Source organism: Acartia tonsa, chromosome 8 (assembly GCF_053477335.1).
Source record: "Acartia tonsa isolate MP-2025a chromosome 8, ASM5347733v1, whole genome shotgun sequence".
Taxonomy (NCBI): domain Eukaryota; kingdom Metazoa; phylum Arthropoda; class Copepoda; order Calanoida; family Acartiidae; genus Acartia; species Acartia tonsa.
In genome coordinates, this window is record NC_137267.1 from 24,864,876 (window position 1) to 24,881,826 (window position 16,951).

The 16,951-nt window shown below is 30.7% G+C and overlaps 1 protein-coding gene across 1 annotated transcript in view; it reads left to right on the forward strand.

Annotated features, from left to right (window-relative positions):
• Positions 1-1,475, forward strand: part of elg1 (enhanced level of genomic instability 1) — a 39,504-nt gene extending 38,029 nt beyond the window's left edge. Inside the window, exons 34-35 of the mRNA XM_080169655.1 lie at positions 463-726; positions 944-1,475. Of these exons, the coding sequence (XP_080025781.1) occupies positions 463-613 (151 nt within the window). The 3' untranslated portion in view covers positions 614-726; positions 944-1,475. The remainder of the gene's footprint in view (positions 1-462; positions 727-943) is intronic.
• The last annotated feature ends 15,476 nt before the right edge of the window (positions 1,476-16,951 follow it).

Sequence of the window (16,951 nt, forward strand, 5' to 3'; positions counted from 1 at the left end):
TTTTCCAACTTTTTGTTCGATTTAGGGAAAATAGACTTACCAAGGATTATTCATGCAAAATTTCAGATCAAAATTCGAATTCAAAGTGCCATTTAATCATTGATTACGAGATGGTTGCATTAACCAGACCCCCCCCCCTTACTTCATATTTTTTTACGTTTTTTAGGTAAAATTTGCTTTGAAATGTTATTAGATCCTAGTCTTTGAGTAAATAGAGGTTTAATTTGTAAATTTTAACATGAAATTTCAATGTTTTTTCAAAAACCAAAAAAACCTAGGGTTTTTTTTCAATGGGTTTTTAAAAAAACCTGGGTTGGTTTTTTTGGGTTGTTTTTTTGTATGCCCACCCTGAGGAGGGAAGATACAATACCGCATCACATCAAGTACCAGCAATTTTATTTTGTGTTCTTAACTCATAGGTGGTCAATTCGGTTTGTGTTTTAAACCTTGTTTTCTATTTAGAAATGAGGAATGCCGAAAGCTAACATGTCGCGAGGGAAAGAGAGGAGGAAGATTCTATCATTATTTGGCCAAATATGGGTTCAATCCAGCACCTGCGTGTCTAGCTAATGTCTGTAATACATTCTTATACAATGTTCCTGCTGAAAATTAGATTCAAATTGAAAGATTATGATAAATGATTGAACAATGAGTTAACAAAGATTCTTAGTATTTTAGAAAGTTCAATTCCGTTGGATACAAATGGAGGGATTAAGGGGTAGGTAGGTTGTGCTAAAATTCCGTAAAGGTGCGAGTTTTAAGGATTAAAAAAGAAATAGTAGAACGATAAAATTTATGTTAACTTTCATAAAAAAAATTGTCTATAGTTCTTTTCAATAAATAATACACATATTTAGTTAATGTTATCGTTCTACTACTGTTTTTAAGCCTTAAAATTCACACCTTTACGTAATTTTAGCACAACCTACCTCCTCCTTTGTAGATATTTCATTATAATTAGGGTGTGAAGATTTAAGAATATTTGAAAACATCACACTTACAAACACACACACACAGCAAAAACATTGCATATAGCTTCTTTAAAATAGATATCGATAACATACAACTTTTTGAAATTCATTTTTATCTTAAGTGCAGTTGCCATTTCATTCAGCAGAATATTTGGTAGCAAAAGTGCAAAAAGATTTTTTGTTTTTTATGAAACAAAAAAAAAATCTTTTAGTATGTATGTTATGAATAAATATTTAGATACACATTTTTTGTCATTGGAGTTTTTTAATTTCGATTTTTTGTACCTATGTAATTAAATTGTATATTTTTCAGTTTATATGAAGTGATTTTTAGTCTTGATTTCATTTGATATTACATTTACAAAAAGCAGAAGTTTTAAGAGAATGACTTAATTGTAAAGATTTTAAAACTAAGAATGTAATTTATGTACCTACCTATGATGCTATTTTGATAGCTGTAACTAATACGCTTATTTCTTTAGATTAATAAAGTATGGATGAAAACTTATGTTTATTTTTTTATATTTTTAAACACCTAAATGTTTGAAATGTACGTTACTTTAATGCATACCCAGCTGCGCCCCAAGCATCTATAAGAAATGTTTTCGAAGGGGTAGATAAAGCAGAACAATATCACAATATTTAATAATTAGATAGCATAAAACCATTTCCGTACAATAAATAACCTTCCCGTACTTTGGAAAACACAAAGGGTTCAGTAGTTGTCGAAATCATAAGCTACAGACAAAAAAAAAACCTTAATACCATTTGTATTTGCATATTGGGAGATCTATGACTATATTAGAAGGGGAAAGGATTAGCAGAAAATGGCTTAAAACCATCCCTGGGCCCCTGGGAAGCTTCCATAAATGGATAACTTAATTGGTTCAGTAATATCGAATAATAAAATTATCTTCAAGTTTATAGGGAATATAAGAGACCTGACGTGAACACCCAAATTGTGAAATTTTCTGCAAAAATGAGAATTTGAAATGAAAATATTTATAAAATTTGACAATAAACTTACACTGCTAGTTCTTAATTATAATGCTCACAAAAAATTCTAAGTGAAAATTTCTCCACAACCCTCTTCCCATATTCCGCCCTCTTCTTACCCACTTCCATTCAGATACAGAAAAACAAGTTTTGCGCAATCTACTCCTTTTACTCTTTATTTAATTTCGGCAATTTAAAATGAGTTAATTGGTTGAATAACAGCACTTGGCTTATATGAACAAAATGATGCTTTCCCTGACGTTAATGACTAATATAAAGATTATCCATATCCTTAGAGAAAGGGTGAATCATACGTGTAAAGGAATGTTAACACTGTCCCATTACTTCCGCTAAATGTCAAATCGTCAAAAACATAAATAATTTCTACTTCACAAACTGTTAACTTCCCTCTTTAAACGTAACCAGAAATTCCACACATAAATTTAAAACATGATAATTTAAGATACAATCATCCTATTCATCTGATTTTTTAAATCATGATTCCTAGGAAAACAAGTTACAATATTTTAAGCGATGCATCTCCTCTAATCAAATCCTAAAAATGAAGTATGTCATTTTACTATATCCTGTATTTAAGCAATTTTGCAAAAAAAATATGAATAATTTTGTTTAGTCATACAAATTGATGTTTTTCTTGTCAAGTGTTGACACTCTACGAGAGTTTTGTTCGTTTGTCCTTCCTTCTGATTGTAGAGCTTCGCTTTTATTAATGTTGTCATCCTTGCCTTATAATATGAAACACTTTAAGAATAATGCGGAAGTGATAGCAAACTAATGTAAACAAATAGTCTCAACCTTGAATACGAGAAAAAAATTTGTGTGGCAACTTTTTGCCTTAGTTGCACAAAAGATTTTTTATACATCTAAGGTGTTTATGTCCATAAAGGATAGCTCTGATAAAAAAGACATGTTAATTGTTAGTATTGTCCTATTGATTTCAAGCATTCTAAGCAGATTAAGAATTATGTGTCCTGGAAAGGGAATTTTATTGCAACGCTGTGCAAAGATTTCCTGCAATTTAAAAGTAAGAGTTAAACCTTTTCTAGCTAATTTTTTCTGTAGGTTTGATAATTTGATTGGACTGCTATCCCTGCTCTACAGTTTAAAACTGAAGAGACCAATCAAGAAACAGGATGTCAGTTTGTGTGTACCGAAGGATCTCGCTAACCGCTGAACCGATCGGGCTCTCCTTAACAGGGTAGCTTCTCATAGGTCACGGGAAGGTTTATAACTTTTTTGGGGGAAGGTACCACCAACCTCCCAAGAGAAATATAAAAAAGACTTGAACGCAACATAGAAAAGACGAAAAGGCCTAGCTGTAATTATTTGTTATTGTAAGGATAATCTATAGTTGGCCGTTAAGTCTTTCAAAACAGTTTCAGGAGAATAAAAAATTCACATTTACGGTTTTTGATAGCTGAAACCGCTTAAATTCTCAAAGTGGCCGCAGTCAACTGTTGATGTTTAATTCTCTTAAATGTACAAATTCTAAGTTCTTTTAAACCCATTTTCATAGTTATTACTTGCCTCTGTATTTAAACCTTGCATACAATCTGGGACTACTTGTTTACCTGTGACTCCACAACGCCCTTGAAATTGTATAAAAACAATGTGTGTCATACAATTGTCTAGAAATTCTTACTCTCAATGTCGACTAATATCTAGGATAAGAAAAGTGAGTTCTATAGTCCGCTTTTCAGACAGATCTACAAGCCAAGCTTGGTCGTAGTTGGCTTGGCCGATAGTTTCAAATTAATTTTTAATGGAAGGTTTAGGCTATTTTGACTATATACATATACTAAGTGGTCATAATTAAGAATACTTTGACTTAATAAGCGCATTTGACATGACTTACCAGAAAATGCGCAAAAATGACCTTCTTTCATAATTGACTTCGAGGTTATTAATTATAGTTTAAAAATTCCAAATAAACAGGATTTAAAATGAATAGGGTGGTTTTAACATACCTAATTGTTCTGTGATTCTACAAAATTAATTAACACTAAGAATAGTCTATACGGATGCAACTAGTAATAAACATAGAATACTTTATTTAAAAGAATTACAGACATGTATATTGTTGGAAAAAGATTGATTTATCTTTACTTCTTTGTGAAAATTTTTAATTTTAAGACTGACAGACATTTCGTCATCTTATTACTATTATTTAGCAAAATTTTCCTCTGATTAATGTGATTTTTATAAATAGGGACTATTATTCTAAAAACAAATACAAGATGAATGTTAAAAATAGGTTTGTTTATTTACATTTGGTAAGTATGTTATAACAATCAGTCTGATATTTCTATTTCATGTTTAAATTTCCGAGACAATTATAAAGCTTCACTAAAGCTTCAGACAAAAGAACTTATATACCTAACAGGATTATTTTTTAAGACTTTAGAAAAGTTTTGTTACTGATAATTATTATTCTATTTTTATAACATTGCATTAATTAAGAATAATACATTTATCTGTCTTGTTTTATTTTGTCAAATATAAGTTTGTTTTTATTAGAGAAAAATTGTCTAAATCCTAGTTAATCTAAGGTTAAGACAGAAAAGTAAATACTCCTAAATGTAGCTTTCTACTTGCAGAATCAACAGTTTTAAAACATACAAATCCCCCTTTTACTTTTCTTATTTTTGTTTCATTTAAATATATAGGCTTAAATGGGAAATACATCTCAGATGAACAATATAAAATGCGTAAAATATCTTAAATCATGGAGATTTTAATAAAAATAAGAGACAATACATTTCAGTAGAGCAGCTACTCTACTAACGAGTGTCTGTCCGTCACACACATACACCTAATGCTTGCCTTGTTATTTTTAAAAGCGAAATTTTTCTATAATTGTGGTTTCTCCGTCCAAAACGGATAGCTATTAGGTATTATCATTAATTTAGGCATACCAGTATTGTTCTGTAGCTTGTGATTCCTGTAACAGTCAGGTACGGATACGAAAGTGTAGCAACTCCCTGATCTCCGTACGTACATTTTAAACGTTAAAAAATTTTATGACATTATTATTATACTCATCTATAATCATCCTATTTTATAAAGTAGTAAGCGTGTTTGTCTGTCCCGAAGGATCTTGCTAACCGCTGAACAGATATTGTTCTCCTTTACTGTAAAGCTTCTTATAGGTCTTGGGCAGGTTTTAAACTATTTTTGGGGAGGGTGTCTTCATCCCCCTCCCCCCAAAAAATATAATTATTAATTCTAGATTTACTGTGCTAGTTGTGATAATATTGTTCTTGATATATCAAAACTTTTTTAAAAATTTATATTATTATTACTAATTACTCAATGATAATAATAGTTTAAAACCCGGGCTAGGCCTATTAAGAAAAAGTTGTATCGGATAGTTTGAGTAAGGCCGGTGAATACATATGTATATACAAATTACTTATATCAAAAAACTGTTTCTATGTTGTGAAATTTTATTTTTATTTACATTGTGAATCTAACTGTATTATAATAATACCTATAATGTCTTATAAAAGTGATATTCTGTATGTATAGTATATCGTAATAATATAATTAACTTTTATTTTACACTGTAGAAAATACTCTGTTTGAATATTATTTATATTTCAAATATAGATACATGTATATAAATTATATGCATGTACCTATATAAAATCATAATATAAAAATCATAAAGGTTTTTACTAGTAACTGTTCTTAGTATTCACTACTTCTTAAGGAGACTATGTACGAACAAGAGCAATTGATATTTAGCACTTTACTGCAGTGATACCAAATTTTTTTTGTAATAATACTCAATATTATCTCAGTATTAGGAGAGAAAAAATACAAATTTTAAACTAAGTTTTGTCTAAAAGACATCAAATGTTTTGTTGTGTTTAAAAAACCAGTCATTATGCATGACCCACAATGGCATAGACTCGAAACTTTACCAATAAACTGTAAAGAGATATGATAAATATACAACCAAAATAACAAGTTAATGTTGAAATTCAAATCCTTCTCGTTCCTTCTTGAATATAAAATGAATTTGAAAATTTTGAAGATATATTTTAATTTTTAAATCAGGGTGATGTTTTTATATGTCGTCTTTATGACAGGTTATTATATTATGAATATATTTCTTAAATTATGTATATAAAAAAATATTGTACGATAATATCAAATTAAATTAAAAATAATTTATTCTTTATGTTTTTTTGTTCCAAAATCATCCCTGCATTAAAGAAAGAAAAATGTGTGTTTTGTTTTACAAAGCAGACTAAATATATTATGATAATATACAACGTCTCTTTGTGAGTTCATATTTATAATATTGATTTTTATAAATGAATTAATGAAAAAATATTTGTTTGAAATTTGACTAAATATCATATCGTATAATTTACTTAACCCTTTTATTTAACAACCTTTGTTTTTAGGTCCTTTTTATTTAAATATTTCAAACAGCTGCTTTTTTTATCTTTAAAGTTAGAAAAAAAAAATTTCAGAAGATGTTTATCTTTATTATTATTTTATATTAGAAATCTCAAAATTTATTGCAACCATAAAGTATTTTGAATTTGGGCTGTGGTAAAAAATCTTGATAGTGGACATAAAAATGCACATGAAGCTCTCTAAATTTTTTTAGGATTATTTTTTTGGGGAGGGATATTCACCCCCCAATTAAAAAAACTGTTTAGGGGGGGTAAATTTTATATGGGGGGGGGGGAATAATCACCCCTTTACCCCCTCCCCTTGGACGTCCTTGTAGTTGTTACAAAATGGGTGAAATTGCACCACAGTTCTGATCCCACAATGTAAAAATTTCAAGTTAGTTTGAAACAGCATTTTGACACTCCGAATATCATTTTACCCACAAACCTGTCGCATAACTCTTTTTTTTTAATTTGAATCCCAAAATAAAGCTTGAACGTCTTTGATTTTTTTATCCTTATATAAAAGTATCATGATAACTATTTATCTATTTGTCTCAAAGAATCTCGCTAACTGCTAGACAGATATGGTTTTTCTTTACATTAAAGCTTTTTATATGTCCTGGCAATGTTTATAACTATTTTGGGAAGGGTGCCTCCACCATATAAAAATTGCTCCTGAACAAAAAATAACCCTCTAAAAATTTTGAAAAACAATCATCAAGTATAGTTAGGACTCTCCACCCCCCCCCCCCCCCCTCCCCTCCCTATCCCCAAGTGCCCCTAGAGACTTTAAGGGTACGTAGCCGATAGTCCTTATATGGAAATAATGAGATGTATGTATATCTGTCTGTAATAAAGGAACTTGCTATCCACTGAACAGATATAGTCCTTAGTTTTTTTTGTAAAACTTAAATTTAAAAATGGAGGGGATCAAATTCTAGTGCCCCTAATGAGCGCTGGGGGCGTAGCCGCTTGTTTTAAGTATGTCAAGCATCATTTTAAAATTAAAAAGAAAATAAATGTTTCAGATAATAACAACCCAACAAATTATGTCTATAGCAATTTGATCAGCTGATTGGTTTGAATACTAGATGTTTTTTTAAGTAGCGCAGCTACTCTAAATCTAGGGATAAATCTAATTTTGCTTAGAATTTACTTTCAGGTGTTTTAAACGTTGTAAATTGAAGATTTTATTTTGATAATTAATATTTTACAACAATATCTGCTATAAACTGTGAGTAAGTTTGATAAAATTACGTTTTTTTTGAAAGCTTTTTGGAAAATACTTCATTATTTTTATAATTCTGACAAAAAAGAATTTCTGTTTAAGTACATAACATAGCCACAAAAAGGTTTAAGTGGTTATTGAAATATTTTATTACCATTCTTGATAATTAAATAGTCGTTAACTATGTTTAATTTGCATTTTTAAAAAAGACAAGTAAAATATCCTACTTTAATGCTACTTTTATGAAGTTATCTTAAACCTTTTCCAAAAGTTTATTTTATAAAACTATTTTATTTTCCATTGATTTTATTGATTATATAGGTTCAAAATATTAAAAGTATTTTTTAAAGGCTATAGATTAATTTTGATTAATTCCGATTTTTAATTTTTTTCAAATCTGAAAGAATATGCATGTCTTTTCAAAGAATAGATTAAATAAAAAACGAAATTAAACATATTCAGGCTATCAAAAAGCAAAAAATATTCTTTTTTACCATTAAATCGCAAATATTTAAAATCATTAGATTTTAAGCTTATTTTGCATGGAAACACATTTTTTCAGTTATTTCTTCTCAACAATGGATCTTAAATGATTATTACTGAAAACTTTTATGAAAATATTATTTACCTGCAGATATGGCTTAGTGGTTTAACGTCCGCTTATCTGTTGGGGAGGTGTCGGGTTCAAGTCCCCAGACCGCATCAATACTAAAGATGTAAAATTAGTACCTACTGCTGCTCTTTCAGGCGTTAGAGAGTAAGAGTAGGGGGGAAGCCTTAGCCCTAAATCAGGTATGCATAGGTGGTCCTTGGCATGGTGCACTAGTGATCGAAAAACGCTGTAAGGTCATAGGTTGCCTCAAAAGTCCTTGTGGACTAGCATTGTGTAGTAGCTCACTAGTGTATTAGTGGCGTTTGTTAGTTCAACGACTAGGAGTCATGCTTGGATCCTAGGTTGTATTGAAAAGTCCCTAGGATTTGATGTGGCTTCAGTCATTGCTGATACAGCGTCATGTTCATGCTTGGGTTGCATTAATTGTCGCAATAATACCGTGACCGAAAAATCACAAAACCTTAACTCTCCACCCATAAGGTTGAAGTGTAAATTACCCATAAGTCCTAATAAAAGTGCCAAGGAAATTGATGGGAAGGATGCAACTCGAATCCGCGTCATACCAAAGACGTTAAAAATGGTACCTATCTGCTCTGTTCGGCACAGGACATCAGAGTTAGAGTAGGGGGAATGCCTTGGCACCAAACAGGCGCAACTCATTACCATGCACAGTTAGGATCTCCAGACAAAGATCGTGCAATCAAAGGGTTGGTTGTCTGTGATGTACTGTACCACGGGTATGAGGTGAAGGACCAAGAGTCTGGCCTTGAGTAGACAAGTTGACTGTTCAGTCCAGGTGCAACTCACCCACACGACATTAACATTAACATCATGAAAATGTTATTAACAAAAACTTCAAATAAAGGAAATAATTGCCGTTTGCGAAAATGTGTGCAAAAAGTTGCCAATATCTCGTTAGAAGGGACTTAATAGATTTTAATTCTTACTGCTTATGACTCAGTGGACTATAAACTATTAGAAAAGTATCACTTTAAGGTGAAATTTTGAGGGTCAACTTTTTTTCTTTTAAAATTCGCAGTGACCACAAGATTCTTAAATGACTTGCTCTCGTTGTTGCATAATTCCCTTTAGCATAAATGTTTACTATAAATTCATATCAAGGTATTCAGGCCTCGTAAAGTATTTTCGTATGTCTACACCCCACTGTCAATATTTTTTTTATTATTGGGGGGGGTATTATCATTCCAGGGTCTATTTCTTTTGGGAAGGTAAAGGTACCCTACCCCAAAAGAGCTAGAACTATACTTATTAAGTGGTAAGCGAGATCTTAGGGTACAGACAGTCATCCTATTCAGCTTATACCAATAACGAAATTAATTTTAAAAAATTCACGAAACCTATACGTGGTTTTCAGCTGTCGTTGAGGGGCAACACATCGTAAAATTGACGAACTCTCCATTTGCCCCCCAAATATTATTTTAGATTTAATTTACTTGTTGGTTATACCTTATACCTGCATCCTATTACTTTTATATAATGATTATTGTTTTTAATTTTATAACTTTAAAAAATGATTTAAGAATCTGAAACGTCTGTTTTATGTTTTAGAAATTTGAAATATTTTATAAATTCAAGATTCTATTATTTTCTTATAGCGTTGCTACTCTTTAAATACGGTTTATTTGTCCTTACGTCCTATGTCTGTCTGTAATACAAGATTACCAAACAAAAATTATTTTTAAGAAAGTAATATGAAACATTGAATTTTGTTGTAGATGCTTACTGCCCTAAAACTTATAGAGTAGCTTCGCACTAAAAAGTAAATTAAAGCATTAATTAGAGCTTAATGCAAATGCAAGCCTGAAAGTTTATTTTAAGATTTAAATTCTGCCAGGTAGGGAAAAATTTCCTGAAAAAAAAGTATAAGAAATTATTCATAAAACTACAAGTCAAAATTAATGTAAGGTATCTATAAACCTAGGTTCACATCAAATATTCAATACGATAACATTTAAATGAAAGGGATAATATTAATAAGCACAATGTTATAAGCGAAGCATCTCTATCATTAAGTCTTAAAATGTAAGTATGTTCCGTCTTAATAAAGCACTTTATATTTAAGATATTTTGGGATAGATTTATATGGAATATTTGTTCAGTCTTGTATATAAGGAATATCAAATACGTTATTACCATATTGTCAACTAGTGGCGACACCCCTAGCATCTAGGTGCTCTGAAAATGAAAAGTTAGTTATTGTTATCTTAAGCTTCAGACAAAAAAATCTTACTACTTTATAAAATGGGATGTTTGCGTTTTTATGGATGTTTTAATTCTTATTTTAACCTAAATTTTGAAATCTTGTTATTGCTGCGTTGCTTAAGGACATAATTATCTATGTTTTATTATGTTTATCTCTGCGCCTAAAGTTGACATAAATTCACTAAGTATGTTGCATCAATTAAAAAATTAAGAATTTTAAATTTTGAGAAAATATTTGAAAACAAACCTTACAGATATTTAAAAACAGACGTAAAAATGTCTTTATGTTATAATTCTTTAACTGTTTCAAAAATATTTCTTTATATTTTATAAATGTCTATAATTTTTTAAAAGTAAACTATTTAATAAATAAAGTAATGAATATAAAGGTTGTTTGTATACCTTTGAATGTTATTATTCTTGGTTAAGTACTTGACATTTAAAGTATTACTTATGTATAAACAAAGAGAAGATATAATATGTATTATTTTTTAACCCTTACAGATCGGGCCCCTATTCCCACCTTAATAGATCGGGGGGGGGGGGGGGGGGGTCATATTGACCCCCCCCTCTATCTCGGCTCCTGTTACAGTTAGAGACATAAAATTTTTTTCTGGTGGTTCATGTGTATTTTTAGAGAAAATTACTTTTTCTAGTCCTAGCGGTCAGACCACTCCTTAGCAGCTTTTTAGCGGCCAGCCGCTAAATATTAAAACAGCTGTAGAGCGGCCAATTTTGCAGCTAGGATGACCAAATTTTAGGACGAACTTTTATTTTTCATAACAAAAAAATTACTTTTTCAGATCATCGCCGAAAAACGGCAAATAACGGAAACCGCCATTTTCGGCGGTTACGGCGGTAAAACGGCGGTTGGCGGTGCCAATTAATATTTTTATCTGTTAACTGTTGCTCAAGGATTTACCAAAAAAAAATTTAAGCCTCTAGCTGTAATAGAAGCCACGATATTCATGATATATGTCTGTAGTAAAAGCCGGACAAAAATCGGTCATAAAGTCGGTCAGGGAGCGGTCAAACGGTCATAACACCACTTTTCTCAGAAGGTCATTGATATCTAAGTATTCACCAAAAAAATTTAGGTTTCTACCTAATAAACAAAAGTCATAATGTAGAAATTAAGATTTATTTAGAATTTTTTCTAAATTTGGTTCCACGTAACCGACTTTGACCGGACGCCACGACCGACACAGACCAGATATCCTTATAAGATCAACTCTTGCCGACGTATAATTACTAAACTTAAAAAGTCATGAAGTCACAACTCTCTATCTTACCTACAAAAAAAATGACATTGAAAAAACAGAGGGGGGGGGGTCAATATGACCCCCCCCCCGATCTGTAAGGGTTAAGTATTCTCAAAAACAGAATAATTACCTTCAGAGGAAAATTTAATTAAAAAGAAGTTTGTATGTGTGTTAAGAAATATCTCGTAAACGGCTCGACAGATTCTTTTATTTGTCTATTTTAAATTTTTTTATTGAAACTAGTCACTATTCGGATAATATTTTTGACATTTACGTTTTATGACTTTAGAAAGGCATTTGACAGTATGCTCCAAACTATTATTGTAAAAAAATGACATTTAAAATCTATAGAATGAAATATTTATGAAAATAGAACAAATAAACATTATGAAAGATTCTGAAGATGTACTTTTATCTATTTTCCATCTCCTTTAGAATAATTAAGTTTATGTTTGCTAGACTTGCTCAAAACTTCCACAATGTTTTTAATTCAGATTTGTCAAAGTTTACAATTTTATCAAAGTTCTTTCTCAAGTCTTTACAAACAAACAAAAATGGTTTGGCGGCCAATGATAGACTTTCTGGCGGCTTCTGCGTTGTTGGCCTCACTTTTCAGCTGCTATAAGACTTCTAGATATTTGGCAGAAGCTGCCTGTAATTATGAACATATTTGTCCTTATTAAGATACTTTTCTAAATTAGGCATATAATTGCCTGAGTTATTTAATTCGGTGTATATTCATTTTCGCATATTATCATATCTGCAAGATTGTTTTTTCCATTTATAAAAGTAACAGGATGTCTTTATGTCTTCCTGAAGCTTAGGGTCTCGCTAACCGCTGGACCGATAAGGTTCTCCATTGTAGTGAAGCCATTTATAAGTCTTATTGGGGAAGGGTACCTCCACCCCATGAAGAGAAATAGCCCATGGAAAAAATTTACATCTTTTTAAAACTAATACGAAAGTGGTGGGTCAACTTTCAGCCCCCTACCCCTTCTTTCAAGTGCCCCTAGGGGCGCATAAAGATACCACTTAAAGGAGGAGAACCTTAATAATGAGAAAAAGCCTAATTGTAAGGGGTGATTTGTGCAATTGTAAATATATGCGGTTCTGATAATTTGATAATATGTTACACGTGTGGAAGTGAATACACACTTCTTGATTCTCATGGAACTAGGCAATTAATCATTTACAATAATAATGTTTTTATTTATTTATTGGGTGCTTAGTTATGCGGCTAATATGCGGAGAGTTCTTACAATATTGATAAATACTCACTTTTAGGAATAGCTAGAATTTATATTTATAGCATATTTGAGGGTTTTTTTCTCATGTTATAATCAAAACTGCCTCCAACTAAAACTTCAGCTATTTTAATAATTGGTGGATAAGTTTGAGCAATTAGTAGTTTAAGTTTAAACTGTAATGTTAAAACATATAGTTAATATAACCATAAACCATGTCTAAAGTGAAATATTATGATATAAAAAATACACATTGATATGAGATATACAAAAGCAGTTTTATTGATCTTAATATACATACTAGAAATATTGTTCATTTAATTGACATATCGATCTTTCATTTGATGTTATAACCATACAAATTAAATTTGGGGGGGGGGGCAGGTGATTTCGAGAGGCTGATCTTTTGAATAAGAAATGGGAAGGAAGCATAATATTGTAGGAAGTAAGAGAGAGAAATGGGTAAAAGAAAAACAGAGAAAGGGGGTGGGGAGGGGGAGAGGGGCTGAAAGAAGTTTGCAAGTTAAATACTCTTTAGGGAGTCCAAAACTGCAGAGACAAGGTCTCATTTGATTTGATTCAAGTTGAAATTTTGTAATGGATATTCTGATGGTAAATATAAATGTAAACTCGGTTTTGGGTGGATAAACATTAAACAATAGAAAATAAAAGAAATTGCCAGGCAGTCCAAGCTATTTATTTTTGATATTTTTTTTTTTTTTTTTTGGGGGGGGGGGAGTTTAATGAGGGGTTTCAAGGGTTTGAGAGGAAGGGGGTCAATAAATATGTTTCTCAAAATTTGCTTTGAGTACACCATTTTTTTCCTCCCCCAGTAATTTAACCCAATTTAAAATATTGAAACCTAGTCCCTGTAAAAATTGTGAGGGCGATAGAGCAAGGTGTAGAGAATAAGAGGGAGAAGAGAGAGAGAGAGAGAGAGAGAGGGGGGGGGGGTAGAGAAAAGGCAAAAGAGGAAGGGCTAGCCAGAGAAAAAAGAATAAAAAAAGAGAGAAAGATTAAAGAGGCTTTGAGAAGGTTTTGTTGAGAAATATATTTGTGTTAGTTGTCCGTTAAATTCGACAATTCTTGCTTCTTGGCGTGCGACTCATTTTCACAAATTAAAAGTTATACAATACAGAGCAGAGTATATTTTCTAGGGATAAGCAAGTTTGGGCTTTTGTGGTCCATATTTTTATGGAATTAACTAAATTATTTAATATTTATAAATCTTTTAATGATATAAACATATGCTTTAATGGTCCGTCTGTTAGTAATGAACATTGTGTTACCATGCACTCACATTATTAAGACAAAGAAATGAAATATACAATGGATGCTGGTAACACCAAAGACAAAATAATCATGGGGATATAAAAACCCCATTCTCCCCCACAAATGTATAGCTACAATTTTTGTAAATGATAGAAATATACCCCCTTTTAAACATCCTCTGAAGATGGTTGAACAATTTCCAAGCAAAAATTTATTAGAAGCAAATTTAAGATACCTTTCATGATTGTTGAAATGGTATAATCCTAATTTGGTTACCTTATGAAAATATACTCTGTTTTCAGTACTTGGAGTGCAGTGTTAATCAATTAAAGTTTGACACTTATTTGTTCAACTGTGTGCAATAGTGTTTAAACAAAGTTATAAAATTCCGAGCTAGTGCATAATCTTTACATAAAAGTCAAACTATTTCAAGCCAGAACATTATCCACATTTAAGTTCAACAATTGTGTTGCATAGTTAAATAATAATAGTGAAACAACATAATCTTTATTAGGTAAGAAAGTATATTTTTTATTTAACTGAGTAAAAAAAGCATAAATTTGTTATAAAGATTATATGGACTCATGGAGTTTGATGGTTAATATGATTTCAAATTTATAATCACTTCAAATAACAGCTAGTAATGAATTCAGGAATCACATAATAATGAAAACTCTCATATGAAGAGTATATAGAGAAGTTACGCCACAACAATAATTGATGTAATTTATAAAAGCCTGACTAAATATTTGCTTTGTATTGTACATTAAAACCTTTCACATAGGTGTGTTTACCATCAAGAACAAAGGGAAATTAAAACTATATGAAAATTTGTATAGTTTTTTTAAAGTGCAACAACTGCAAAATTACACTCTTCTAATAAAATTTTGTTTTTTATTTGTGTATTTATTTTATTTATTTAAAGGGTGTAAGAAAAATCATTAGCTTACAATTTAAACTATTTTAAGTACTTTAAATCTTGGAGATAGACCCAAAATGTTTGGAGTTTTTGATTGGACATGTAAAGTCCTTTCTATAGACACCTAAATCAGGTTTCTAACTTAATTCTAGACGAGTTGCCATTAAAAAGACAGACCAATCAGACTTTGTGGCATAACAGCTCTGTCTTTTTTTATGTTTGACGAGTCTGTCTTTTAAAGCCAAATTGGCTAGGGTTTGGGAAAAATAGAGTTATGGGTGAAAGCACCATTTTGGTCTCAGAATATGTCTTTCTTTATATTTATGCAGCAAAAGGACATATTACCATTTTCAGATATAGATTGGATGTTTAGCAAATATTGGAACTTTTTCATAAATATAGGAACAACTAGTTACGCTTTGTTGAAAATAAATTCCTTTTTTAAGACTGGGCTAAAATTAAATTTGTTGTAAGTACTAAAGTAGTTTTTAGAGGCATAGCTAACTTTAAGTCACTGTGTTAGTCTGTCCATCCTGCAGGGCTAACCAGTGCCCAACATAACCTAACATAACCTAACATAATCTGAACTTAATTAACATACAAACAAACAAATCTATTTAAGAAATTGGTGATTTTTCACTGCTTAACAAGGCATTTTGAGGAAAATTACTTCAATTGTATAAATTTCATATTATAAACATAAATTGCAGTTATTTGCATATCCCTATTATTCTGCAAATTTCATCTTTATATTTTATCCAAGTTATAAATACATAAATGACAAAGATATAAGATATTTTATTGGAATAATATCAATATTTTGCATTGACATGCATGGAGAGATAGTATTTTGGCATATGAATTAATTGCTTCCAATTTTTAAAAAAAAGTACTTATGAAAACATTCCTTTGGATTTAATCAAAATTATCTTCTAATGATAATGACATTACTAGAATAATAGCTAAGAAGATAAAGATAATTAGTAGCTATGCTAAATGTCCATTAATCGAATTCGGTTGTTGATTACAGATGCCTGTAATGCCATTAATTTGACAAAGAAAGCATTCAATTGATAAAATATGATATTTTTGTTATTAAATGATGAGATATAGCGCGAACATTTAATACCTTGGGGTGTAAATATTCAATTATATTAAATTTTAGTTTTAATTATATCAAGAAGAATCGACCCCCCCCCCACAAAAAAGTTATTTTTTTCTTTTAAAAGTTAAGAAACGACTTTCATCCATTTCCCCCTTCACAATTTCATCAACTGCCCCTCGAGGCCTCTAGAATATACTAAATTGTTATTGGATATCTATCCTTCTGTCTGTCTGTCTAACCCATCGTTCGTTACATGATTTACACGTAAACTTTGTATTGTATATCCTTGCCTTGGGATTAAAAGAAATGGTATGATGACATGACCTTTATTTGATTTATTTGTTGCATTTTTAGTTTCGAAGCTGTATGATATATAATGCTAGTAATGACATATCATAATGTCAACATTAGAAATGCATTTTAAGGTCGATGCGGCCTTTGAAGAATAATTTTTATGTTGGACTCTTAATTTGCTACGCATTATTGCCTCGGCTTCCTTGTTTTCCCCATACAGAAATGACGCTACAAATGACGCAGATATTTGCAATTTTTAGGATTCATACAATTAAGCAAATTTTTATAGCTCAAGAATTTTGGAACTGTAAAACACGCTTTTGAAAATTTGTAATTATTGGAAATAGGATTTTTTTTGATATTTTGATAGCTTTGATCACTTTTAAATGTA